At 43.0% G+C, this 13636-nt stretch overlaps 1 protein-coding gene across 2 annotated transcripts in view; it reads left to right on the forward strand.

Moving 5' to 3' along the window:
* The window catches only part of LOC126917235 (one cut domain family member 2-like), a 216368-nt gene extending 207693 nt beyond the window's left edge, over nt 1-8675 (forward strand). For both annotated transcript variants that reach the window (XM_050723927.1, XM_050723928.1), the window contains one exon: nt 8666-8675. Coding sequence is in view for 1 of the 2 variants with exons in the window: in XM_050723928.1 (XP_050579885.1) it covers nt 8666-8668 (3 nt within the window). In the remaining variant the exon portion in view is untranslated. The remainder of the gene's footprint in view (nt 1-8665) is intronic.
* Nucleotides 8676-13636: the final 4961 nt, after the last annotated feature.

Raw genomic sequence — 13636 nt, forward strand, 5'->3', positions numbered from 1 at the left:
GCGGTGATCGCTGGCGAGAAGATTCCAGAAGTCGCGTTTTACGAACAAAAAGCGAGTAAAGTGACGATAAATATCCGGCTAGTTTAAAAAGTTCAATTTCTGCGTAATTTGACGAATTCGAGGAACCTTATGACGAATTGTACGTGTCGAACGACCACCGACTTGCGTGTTACGACGCTGATGCAACGTTACGAGCCGCATAGTTTCGGGACGGATAAGAAGGTCGGAAGTGGTACGTTGACTCGATGGAATTCGGCATTGGTAGCGCGGATCCACGACGGGAAAGGCGGAACGAGCAGTGCGCAAACAGCGAGGTGTGTGTATGACGAGAGTGGTTCAGGGAACTCTCGAGTGAGAGTTTCGTCGATGCTTACTAGCGAGGATTCCGTGGTAAATCAGGGTGATCGACCTCCGCTACCGAAACCAGAGTTAACCTCGATACGGAACTGGGAAAAGCACCGGACGAAGATTCGTCGGAATCGACCCGAATTCGAGAGACGATAACAGGAAATGTTACCGTAAAACTGATTCTAAGATATATTTCTTCTTGAGAAAGAGGAGAGAGAGGTTTCCGAAGAGACGACATGGAAACGTTTGACAAATTCATTGAAATAGATTGTATAGAAATTGAGTATTTTTGACAACGAAGATTCGACGCGATCGACAGATTCGAATCGGGTAAAACGATAGCAGACAGCAATACTTGGAAATTGTTATATAATATTCAGGGAAACTATCGATAGATCAAATATTTATATTCTTATAAAATAGCGGTTAAAATTACACGATAAAAGTTAACAAGAATCGTTCGACAAGTATTTTTGATTTACCTGAAACGGCTCGACAGACCAGCCAACCTAATATTGCATTTTTAAAAGAAAGAATTCCATAGCAGAAAAACTTCACGCGAAAGAACCAACTCTTAAATCGATCGATCGATCGATCGATCAAACAACGGGCAAAAAGCAGAGACACGGGTGCCTGAATAACGAGAAGTTCCATCGGAAGAAAACAGGTGGAACAAAGGGGCGAGCATCGGCGTCGAAGCGAGGCGAAGGAAGAAACCATGACATTGATCGTCACGCGATCCAGATGAGTCGCTCGGAACGGTGTACGGCGGTTTACCTGTTAGTGACATAACGCTCGTCACGGATGAGCGCGCATACGAGCGCGTCCGTGTATTTTCCCCGGCAAATATTACGAGAATAATTCGCGAATGGCCATGACGACCACTATCTGCGAGCGTAACGAGCGCCAAAGGGGAGTAGCAAAGGAAAAGAAGGAGAAAGAGAGAAAGGAACCACCCGGCTGAAAGGAGGCATCCACCGTTTGTGGCGAACCCAGAACAGGGACGAGAAGAGAGAGAAGAGAGACTCTCTCGCGGCTGCGGCCAGTGTCAGTGGCCTTGCTTTCTGCGACCCACTTTCTCGCTCGAGCCGATGCTAAGCGCGATCGCTACCTTTTGTCGCGAAAACCAATGCAGATCGGAGACCCGACCTTTTTTCATCGCGCGAGCGAACGATTTGTGAGTGAAGATTAGGTGAAATTGTTTCAGCACTTTCAAAATTAATCGTGCAATCGATTTAGTTTCAACCGTGAAATCGACTCTTTAATAATGAAGTGACGAACCCGATAATATAGATAATAGTACAGACTCGGATACTTTCGCAGTTTTTTCAAATTTACCATTAAAAAATTAAGAAAGAAATTGATATTATTAATATTAAAAACTTTCGATAGAAATGGAATATGTGCAATGGTATCCTGCGCTATTATTTCACAAGTCTATTCTAAATCTACTATTTCACTTTCACGCGAGAGATATCTGTATACCGATCTCCTTATAATTAGTCGAAGGAAAAATGGAGGAGAAAAGAATGGCTGAGCATATTGACAAGCATTCGACATGAGGTTATTGACACCTGTCGCCAAGAAGGTCGGTGACGGCGACGAAGGTGACGCCAGTCATTAGAAAACGCATCGATGCTAACTTGGCATTCCCATTAACATTTCTATACGAGCATCGCATCCGATGTCGTAATCATATAAAACTCGCGCCGCGCCGCGTCGCGTCGCGCTGCAGTAATTGGACATAATCGAAGATCGATGAGATTGTTCCCGGTATCGATTATGATGAAAATAAATCAATATAGTCGACTTACTTCCACTATGAAATTCCGATTTCTCAACTTTCTCCTAGAACTCTAACTAGGCTACTCTATAATTAAAGAAAATATGAAAACGACTATTAAATAAATGACTAATAATTTAATATTTAATAATTTATTGTATAATCGTGAAACGTATAGAGTAAAATGTTATTGTAATATAAACAAAGTTCTACTGTAATTCCCTAAACAATTTTTCATTCAAATATCGTTACAGCCCTAATATGAACCAATGATGAAAGCTCGATACTTAAAATTTTTAAGCTCAACAACAGTAACGACGTTTCTTACGTTATCTACATGTGATTACTGCAGTATTAATCTGCATAGTATCGTTTACTATAATCCTGTAACAAACACGCTAATCCAATCCTTTCTATGTTTTCTACAACGCGATTCGTTTCCTCCGATCGATATCCTTATGGAAGGCGGAGGATCCGCAGGACGCAACAGGATGGCGCGTGTCAGCGCATTCTTGGTCGCTCGTACCTCGGCGAGGAGAAACGTGTCGCGGACACGCGTGTGCGCACGTGCGAGATAAGGCGATCGCGCGCGATATACGATCACGCGCGTGGCCAACCGCGTGTTTCCAGAGACGAGACTGCGGTCACCGGCGACCATTCGGGTCTACCGCTATTAACACGCGATTCGTCGGCGACCGATGTTACGAGGTGAAGAAGAACCTCTTGTCCGCGGAGAAGTCTCTTTCTTGGCAGAGACACGCGACAAGTTCCGTCGCGGAACATATGTTCTACATAGCTTTCTGCCAACTCGGCTGAGTATTTGGGACGTCGCTTTGAATTTACTTTCGTTTAGAAATTTAGAACATTGTGGTTAGATGCGCGAGACGAGGTTGGTTTTCCGAGGAATTCGGCGTCATCTATCCAATCGAGATTTGTGGATGAGTGCGAGGATAGCCTTAGGAAGAGTGTTTAGTATAAAACCGAGGATATTTACAAATATTTTAAAACTACTACATGACTTTCTCGTCAGCGCTGTTTGTAACAAATTTACGAATAGTGTACCAACTATTCCAAAAATTTTACATTGCGATTACCGTGATCGGCGGAAGCTTCGATTTCACGATATATTCATCGATAAACAAACGACGAATTATTCGTGAATAGGAGAGGAGAAGGAAGGAATTCCGTCAATTTATGTAATTTGATCTTTCTGCTTAAAAGGTTGACAAACACAAAGTAAAATAGAAAAACATTTAATCTTATTCGTCTCTTTTCACCTCCAGTTTCCTCTTCCACGCACGAAAACTGCATTTTTACACGCTGGTGCACGCGATGCCTCAAGAAAGTGTTAGGCGTGAGGCTAGTGCAAGGCGATTAGCGTGTACAGGCGTGCCTCGTTAACGTGCGTCGCGCTCGCTTGCTCGTACGCGAGCGAATGATGGAACGAGTTACGTAAACTAGGAACTTGGATCGGTGGAAGGCCAATGTCCTGACCGGCTACCTTTCGTAATAACGAAACGAACGAAACGATTTTCCCCTTCGATCCTCTTACGATCAACGATAGAAAGGATATCGCGAAACGTCGCGTCGCGCGTCTCTTCGTGAGAGACGAAAGAAATCGCGGAGAACGTGTCCGTGGTGAAAAGAGCCTATTTTGTTGGCGCTCGATCGCTGGATAGATCACGGTGCCGGAACGCGCTTTCATGAAAGTGCGCATCGTTTCCTGGGCCTTTCTACTTTATCGATTCGACGGGGAAAAGGGAAGCCGCAGAGTATCGGATTAGAGAGGACCGCTCTTTCGAAAGGGCGATTCCTCGTGGTTGCTTTAATGTGGTTGAGGCATTCGTACAGCGTCTCGGAAACAAGTAAAGAAACAAAATAACAGCTCTGTTGCTTTTATATCTCATGTCTAGTTCTGGTTCGGTTTATTTGTTTGATTTCGTACAGCAGCAAGACTCTTTTGTCGTTTTTAAGGATTTTGCAATTGGCAATTTTGCCAAGTAACTCTGTCGCATTCTGTCTCGATGATGGAAACAATGAATGCATATGTTTAACGTATATAAAACTATCAATTTGTTTGTGCAACCAGACCGTTAATATTTTGCGGTAGGAAATTAATTGATACTATGTGACGCGGTAGATCATAGTGTATCATCATCCTATAATAAATACTTATATAAAATAAGAAATGAAAGAAATAAAAAAATATTTTTGTTCTCAATAGTCTACACCTTGACTATCACAGTATTAGGTTGGTAGTAGGTCTTTTACAACGATGCATCTTTATACAAACATAAAACCTAATCCGTCGAACGTTGTGATCTTTATTTTGATAGAAGAAAATGGATCTTTATACAAACATAAAACCTAATCCGTCGAACGTTGTGATCTTTATTTTGATAGAAGAAAATGGATCATAGGTAATTCGATAAAATAATATAAGACGGAAAATGTTGTGCATCCATTATTTCCTTATAGAACGAAAAGAACTTTTTAGACGATCTAATACATACATCTGCGTATTGCAACGAGATACTTGCATGCAATTCGATGCAGAATCGATCCGAGATATACACAACTTTCCACGAAGAAAGGGGAACGAAATAGTGGTTAAGCGACGAGGATTTTCTGAAAGCGTAAAGAATTGCCGGCGAGAAGAAAGAAGCCGCGACTTCCTTTTGCCAAACGGATGGAGGAGAAGGACAATTTACGACGTCGTTTGCTCTCATTTAATGGTACACGCCATTGGATTATTTTGTTTTCTACTAGCCAGACCGCGTAAACTTAATTAACAAGATCGTGGCGAAGTAAGAAAAAAAGAAGAGACACGAGCGTAATAAGTGGAAATTAAAGCGGTGTCGAGTGATAGCGTGGCAGGAAAGCAGCGGAGAAAACGCCGTCGAAATTGCTTCCTCGTATCGGAAGCGGTGTCTTTCACTCCCGAGCCTCTTCTCCGCGCTCGTTGGAAACTCGTCGCCTCGCCCACGATTCGCGAACTTTTGCAACCCGCAACCCGTTTTCCGGTAGAAAGCGCGACGCCGTGTCTCTCTCCATTTGCCTGACTCGTTGACATTAAGGCCGTCGAAGTTTCCAGATTCCGTGGGACAAAGAAAACCGTTGTTCCACTTGGAGAATCTAAGCTTATCATATCAGAACGTATAGGAGTAAAAGGTATTTGAAAATGAAAGTTCGTTATATGAAAGTGTAACGCCTATTCAGGATTATAGAGTATCATCTGTCTCGTTGTTAATTAAATCATTTGCTTGTGACTATCTGTTGAGAGAATTCTGATGCTAAATGTTAATGATTTTAGAAATTTCATTTTCGATGCTAATTAGAGACAGCGTGGCATCTAGGGGAGTACTTTCGCGCGCGACGAGGCCAGAGAGACGCTAATCGAAAAGAATCACGGCGATCCGTGAGCGCGGCACACCACCGCGCCGGTGAAGAGGAGGCGCGCGAAACTTTCGAACGTTGGAAATGCACTTGCCGCGGAAACTTTCTTTCGCGGACGCGGACAGAACGGGAGGCCGAGAAAGCAACCGACTGCGCGTCGCAGCCGCATTTCATAACTGCTCAACGTTCCGTAACGCGGTAGAATAACCGACACTCACGTTCGCTAAACAACACGAAACACCGCCGTTCACGCCGTCATATCTGCGATAATCTACTCGCCGAACACATAACAAATGCTTATAACACGTTCGCAACACGTCTGTTTACACGTTACATTCGTCCACAAGATCGATTATTGTACAATCTTCGTTTCTCTAAAGACTGTCGTATTTGTGCATTAATTTTAACGTGAACTTATGTATAGATATACACGAAGAAAATGTATTTAGAATAGGAGAAGCGTGAATTCTTCCCCAATATAACTAATCGTTGGCAAATGATACGATTCTTTCGATTCTGACTTCTATCAAATTACAGCTATCTCCCATATAACGCGACACCCCTTCAACGGATTCGCTCTAACGTGGTTTGAGAACCGGCGAAATCCCCAACATGCAACAGCGTATTGCTACGCACGTACCAATATCTTGTACAAATTTCCATCAACTACTTTCAATCTCTTTTCAACCATCCGCCTCCTTAATTAGACCATGGTTATAGTGGATAGACGAATGAAACATCTGAATACCGAAATATGCATATTTTACATTCGTTGGAACGAAAGTTCGTCAGAACACGTATTCGTGGTAACCATGATTTTAACCTTGAAGGTGCTTTCTCAAACCGTCAAATTTACCGAAAATCCCGACCTTGCTTAACAGAGGCGGGTCCGGAACGATATAATCTAAGTAGAATCGGCGGATCGATCAGGCGAGGAAACGTTATATGTCGATTGACGTCGACCATCGTCTGGTAACTGAAACCTTGGCCAAGGATCGATCGGTTCGCGGCGGTAGTTACGAAATCGGGGCGGTAAAGGCGAAAAGACACGAATCGTTGCAGTAAAGACGCAATAGGATCGACGGGGTCGTTAAACGAGAGTTTAAGCCGGCTTTCGACATCTGGGCCGGTGTCGTCGAGCGAGCAGGAATTTCGCCGATTCAGGGTCCTCGTTTCTGTCGCAAGCGCAGCCAGCCGAGTCGCGTTCGTCAGGTTACACTAACGGGGTCAACGACTTTCTCCGATTACCTGCGCGTGACACTGTCACTGAAGTTACCTACCGATTTGCAATTTCCAGTCCGGGGCCCGGCGGGAAATTACGCGCGTCCGTAGAGAGGGAAAATCGTCGAGAGAAACATCGTGGCTAGGAGAAGAAAGTCTGTGTCTGCGTCGACGACGCGATGCGACGGTGATGCTTGGAGCGGAACGAAGGGAGCGATGTTCGAAGCTGGTCGTTTAGGCACTCGCATACGATCCATGATATTGCCTATTGCTATTGTCTGTTATTATCGAAAGTATCATTGTCAGTGCGCAAGTCCCTTTTAAATACTTTGAATATCAATCGTAAGTTCTAGTTCGAAATAGCAGAATGTTCGTCTCTTAATCTGGTTGCAGTCCTTAAATTCTTACGTTACAGTCTTAATCTAATTTCAACGAGATTTTGCCACTTCTTAGTATTTTCCTCAAACATAAGAAATTTGCTAAATATAGGAAACATCAAACATCGATTAAACATTGAAAATAGCTATCGATAAGATGGTAAGCATAGAACTTTTATATCGTTTCTAGCCATTCTTTTCGACAAACTTCGAAATTTAGTATTGTATTTTTCCTATAGCATACTGTACGAAGCTAGAATAATATTTCGAGCGAACGTCATTGCCAAAGATAATACTCGATAATATGAAACGGATATTTCGCTAGAAAGGTACGACGTACAGTAAGCGTCAGGAGGAAAGTTATGAAAAAGCCAACGTATTTGAGTCGCAAAGCCGGAGCCGACGAGATTAGAGAATCGCAGCTGAATGAATTTGCATTCCTCCGTGAGCTCTAGAAGCGTTGCTCTAGAAACTGTAGCTACGGAAGGTGGGATTGGCCCGGAAGGGTAAGAAAGCGGAACGGCGAGTACCGCGTTACACGTACTTGAAACTTGAACGTGGCTCGTGACACGATGCCTTGCGAACGTGTATTTTCTTCACGGGGCCCGATTGTTTTCTGCTTTCGCAACTGGTACGCTTCGAAAACACCGCCTACGCTCTAAAAATAACGAGCAATGTTGGAACAAGATGATAAACTTATACAGTTATTCGCGAAAATGTCCTATAGAAGGCTGCAATTTCTTCGAACTTTATAGAATTGTAGAATATAAATGGAAGAGGAAACGGTAACGACAGAAGCATCGAGCAAATTATTGAGATTCCTTTCTATAATCACAATGTGAATTCAATGGAACTCTACAAAAGAAACTGCGAATAAAATGTGTCGTTAACGCGTCGCTAATCCTTAATGGGTTGACATTCCGAGATTATTAAAAGATTTTCAAGACTTTCGTCTGAAAAGAAGGAAAAAGAGAAGAAAGAAACAGAATCGTCGAAAGCAGAGAAACTAGAAATCGAACGTCTATTACTTAACATCGAAAAACGTAATAATCGAACGGAGCGAGTTTTCTCGGTCGTGACGACGAAGAATTTCTCTCTAGGGACGTTTTCGTACGCGGATCTCGAGACCGCACGCGAACGGAAACGAGAACGAGCTGGTCGCCAACTGGGAATGGAAGAATTGCAGTTTCTGGCTGGTTTGATAACGGGCCGCGTAAACGCGCGCCGGATAATTACGCGAGATACAACGGCCTCGCTTTCACGCCTTGCGTCCGTCCAATTGTAAAAGTATCGTGGCCAATGAACCGTGGCGAAAACAGTGTCGTTCCCTATCGAGGACACGTCGCGCCGTTTTCTACCAACGTTTCCAATTACCGCATTGTCGCGTTATTTTTCTCGTAATTTATTGGACCCACTGTGGAAACCAAGCTTATCTTTACCTTGCTCCGTTTCATCCACTGTTAGGCCGCTCCAAGATTATATCAAACTATTTTTCACGCCGTGAAGAAATTCGGTCGAATTAACAATGACGAACGAAAAGTAGACCAAGGTTGGTGTTACGTCTGCTATCTGTTCTGCGAAGAATACAATTTTCGAAGGAAGGAATTAACTCGCTTTGGAAAATATCTCGCTTTACACCGTCGTTTTATTTCGTTTTTTCCAATCCAGAGAAAATATATCAAAGATCTCGAACAGAAGGCGTTAAAAGGATATGAACGAAAATCCCGTGGACGGAAACGATGAACCCTCGGCCATAATTTCACGAGGAAACCGGGGGTGAACGATGTCGACAAGACGGGAATAACTAATGGGAGTGGCGCGGAGCCTGACATTTTTCAACATCTGCCGAGGACAAGTAATTATTTCTCTTTCCAGAGGCAAGAAGCACGCGGACGAAATCGATGCGACCGTAGTACCGTCTTGTCCTCGGAAATTTCGTCGGCTGCTTCTCACCGAGGAGACCGACGTCAATCGTTTGATAAAAAATTCCACGGACGCACAATCTGCTGAGCAAAATAAGCTCTGTTCGCCGTTTGTGGCCGAGGGATCGCTGCCATTAACGGTCGGACGATAACGAGCATCACAGGGCAAAGACACGAGAGCATCGGGTGTTGGTTATTATCATTCTCGTTCAAGGACCCTGATCAACTTTCTTCGTCGACATCGTCTCTTGTCAGAATCATCGATCGTGTTTGTTATAATGGCTAATGTAATTGTTCTTCAGTAACAAGTCGAATCGGTCCAGTTGTTTCAATCTTTACTCATATAACAACGATCGAATCGTGTCTCGCTACAATGCTGATAAAATGTCAAAATGTTTTGTATAACATAAATAATAAAATAAACGTCAACGATATATGTATATATGTATGTATACGTATTACTGTCAGTTAGATATAAAAAGTCATTTGCACGAGATGTATTTGAGTAGGTAAAAAAGTTTGCAGGAACAAACGGTACATGAAATAAATTCGAGAGAAAAGATATCGTATAGAAACTTACACTCGCGGCATAGAGTTTAAGAATGACTGTCTTACGCGTATACATAGATTTTATGCTTGTTCAAGAAAGTGCAAACAGCCGTCAGTGAAAAACGACGCGGCACGTTCTTGCGTTGTTCCATTTGATACGCTTTCAAGTGAAAGGATGCTGGGAGAAGAGAAATAAGCAGAGGAGGCAACGAGCCGATACTGATTATCGACTCCGATGGCCGACGAACTCGCTCGTTTCCGGCTGGTTTCGCACGAACACTTAGCCCGACCCATTGCCATCTCTTATTAACGCTATTACACGACTCCACGCGGCCAACAGTCGTAATTGATTCGCCATTGTGGCCTGTTCATCGAATTCAAAGGGCGTAAAGATGGCAGAAATTGTCCTTGGAATCGATACAAAAGAAACTCATCGGTTAAATCATTTTGCCAATTGCCAAGGGAAGATACTTTTTATGCTACTGATCGTGAAATTTACACGTAGCTATATATTCTTCCTCTTATGTATTACATCTTTAAATTTCTCGTAATTGCATAAACGTGCATAGTTTGTTTCTGAATTACGAACCGACGTACTTTGGTAATAGTAGGAAACATTTAATGAATCGTAACTTGTTCAATATCGGAGTAGGTTTGAACGATCACGTTCAAGATGATAAAGTACGTACTACTTAAAACGTAAAAATGAGAAGAATATGACTACTATCTTGTTTGTAATGGCCGGGCATAAGAAAGCTCTTTGTGGCAATACTAAAGGCGAGGTGACGATGACGCAACGGACAGCCATGAATTACGATAATACGTCACGCGGAGCTACTAAAGGATTAACGTACAATAACGAGGCCCGTGGACAGGCTTGGAAGGAAAGCTCGTAAATGTCACGACAGCCGAGTTCTGTGAAAACAACGTCAGCGCGTTCCAATGCAACGAATCGATGCCATTGCTACGACCCAAGGTCCGATCTTCTACTCGAGTCGACTAATCTCATCTAAATCAAATCATACGAGTGCTATGCTTGATAGAAGCGATATAGCGAAATCAGAAAATAGTTAAATTTACAACTTCTGATGACCGCAACGATTAATTTACGACCCTTGAAAACTGTATGACGTCAATTCAGAACTAATGCTTTCTTTTTAGTATCGCAAGATATGGTTATTTGAGTTAGCCTGATATTTGGATCAAGTTAAACAGTATCGCTTCTACCAACCACATAGACATGTACACCCTCTTTTTTTCTTCGCGTCCTCGAAACGAATCTCGTTGCGACCAGCTGGAACCGAGCTCGATTCGCCATGGAAAGTTGAACGACCGCGAATTGCATCAACAGGACAGGCAACCCCCGCCTTTGCCTTATCGTTACATCATCGTCGACGTAATAATTCATTTTAGCGAGGACTTTTTGCACTGATCGATGAACGGCAGCGGCAATTGCACGCCGCGACATGGCGGGGTGGGATTAAAATCACTTATGGCAATGACGAAGCTACGACATGCGAGAATTACTCGCGCAACGATTAGTAGACAAATTTATAGCCGCTCGTAAAACGCACGGTCGGTGAATGAATTACTGTGCCTCGTAAAGTACACGTGTGCGTGGTCCGTGTGCAGTTCGATGCTGTAATTTGTTGAAAAAGCGGATAGCGCGTTTCTTCCCGCCGCGTCATCGATTCCGATTAGCCGACTGCTTATCGACGGGTTAAATAATTACTCGGCTATTATTACAGCTCGCGGCTGATAGTTCTTATAATATAATATGGAGTTGGTAAACAGTCGAAGGAGCGTAGCTGGTAGCGTAGAAGTTTCTCGAGTGAATAGATCGGAGGTCTTGATGAGACCGTTTGGATACGTTTGATTTCTCTGTAGAAGTATGACAAAGAAAAATTATAGTAGAATAGGAAAAGGATGTTGAACGTAAAAGGATGATGGAATAAAATGAGAAAGGTGAATGTATTGTCTAATGTATGTCTAACGTATGTCTATTGTAGCTTCAGAGTATAAATTCGAAACCTGTAGGGATACATTTTTTAAGTAAGTTTAATCGATGTATCAATCATCGGCTTAAGTATATTTTATTACAGCTGTGCAGTAAACTTATTATTACAACTGTCGTTACTTTATTATTGTCTCTCTAATTGTCGAGTTGCTCCTTTTATTTTTATCGTTATTTATACTGTAATCAATTTACCCAACAATTTAGAGCGTCGCAAGATATCTCACGGGCAAACAAAACCAACAAAGTCGAGGTTAAATAGTGGAAACCACTCAATTAACCCATTTACTAGCTGGCAGAGCCTCTTACATTCCGATGAACCTGATAACCTACGATCACCAGCTTAACGGAAACACCATTTTCGTCCGAAACAATCATAGTTTCTAGCTCAACGTTTCCACGAGCTCAGACCATCAGACAATGGTCGAAGGAAAAACGAATCTCAAAGATAAACAACACACAAACGCAACGAACCTTGGACACCTTTTAACGGTTTCCTAAGGAATGTTCCCTATCTCATCTCAGCTGGGCCATTGCCGCGTTATCACCGATCTCGATCATCTTCCTTTTCACCGCAGATATTTTCTCTGCACCAGGAGTCCCTGAAACGACGTCGTGACACGGCTGCTCCACTTTCCTTAAAGAGGTGGCCGTGATGCATTAAACTTGTATCAACGGGATGCACGAGTTTCGGCTTTGTTAACCAGCTTCGTTTCGTCTCATAGACATGGCCCTATTCCAGTAAATGGTGAGTAAACAGAAGGAGAGAAACAGTTCGTCGAAAAAGTCAGCAAATCCAATACCTGGAATTTAACAATTGGCCCAGCCAATTACGTGCTACATTACGAAATCCGACGTCCGGTGAATAAGAATTGGCCGAGAAAGTAACAAAAGAAACCACAGCACCGGTCGCTTCCTCATTGCTGTCAATTGCTGTAAAGCGACGCGGTAGAAAAATTTCGTCTTCGACGGGCGTGGAGAAACGGTGGAGGAAGATGAATTAAAAAGAAACGCTTAAGGCTGTCGAATCAGTAGAACGTGCAGAGAAAGAAAATGGAAGAAAGTGAAGTAAATTACATAAAACGTGGAGAACCATTTCCCTGCTCGAGTAAAAAAGTTGCGGCAGTGCCAGGCGCGAACAACTAAACGATCGAATATATCAAGAAAAAATTACCGGTTCGAGTGACACTGTTTCTCGATGTATCTCTACTGAATACGATAGAAAGAAGACAAAGCAAGCTGAGCCCTTATGTTCCAACACGTAGTTTATTATTAACTTGTAACTGGGTTACAATAAATATACTACCCCCCATAAGTGTTCAGATTGAATTTCAATTCGTGAATCTACATACGTACCTGTAGCATAGTCACAACGTTTTATCATGTATAGCTGTAATAACAACACAGAATAAATATTCCAATAATGTTCACAATCGGTATAAAATATAACCGAACCAATCCTCTCAGAATATCAGTCAGAAGTTTGAAAAGCTACCCCATGAGATGTAATAAACAGAGAACAACGTAATAAGAAACTCGGCTAGGTGTTACTTTTAATAATGTCTCGCTTTCAAGAAAGTTTGAAATTCGAAGAAGATGCACTCAACTAACACGGTAAATGGATTTATCGCCTCACCAATTTTTCGATAGAAACTTCTCAGATCGGACCACCCGAAATAAATACAGCGTGACTAGAGTAGAGGCAGATGTGTCCCAGATAGGAAAAAACGAAGAGTTTTACCGTTTGGATGCGTCGATCCTTTCCAGCGGAACGGTATTGAGGAAGGTTACGGCGAGAGGCGAGGATGACGCAAACAACGAGCAAGGCATAACCAGGCAGAAGCAGGCATAACGGAAGAAGGGAGATAGCACCCCGACGTAGGACGAACAAGGACGCGAAGATATCGAAGGGGAACACCATTGCAGGGAGGGAGACCCTCCGGCACAGGAAAGAGGGTGTCGGGACAGAAATAGACGAGCACGCTTGTGCAGAGGCCTCGTGAGGCTCAACCTTCGAAAACGCGAT

This window comes from Bombus affinis, chromosome 6 (genome assembly GCF_024516045.1).
Source record: "Bombus affinis isolate iyBomAffi1 chromosome 6, iyBomAffi1.2, whole genome shotgun sequence".
Taxonomy (NCBI): Eukaryota; Metazoa; Arthropoda; class Insecta; order Hymenoptera; family Apidae; genus Bombus; species Bombus affinis.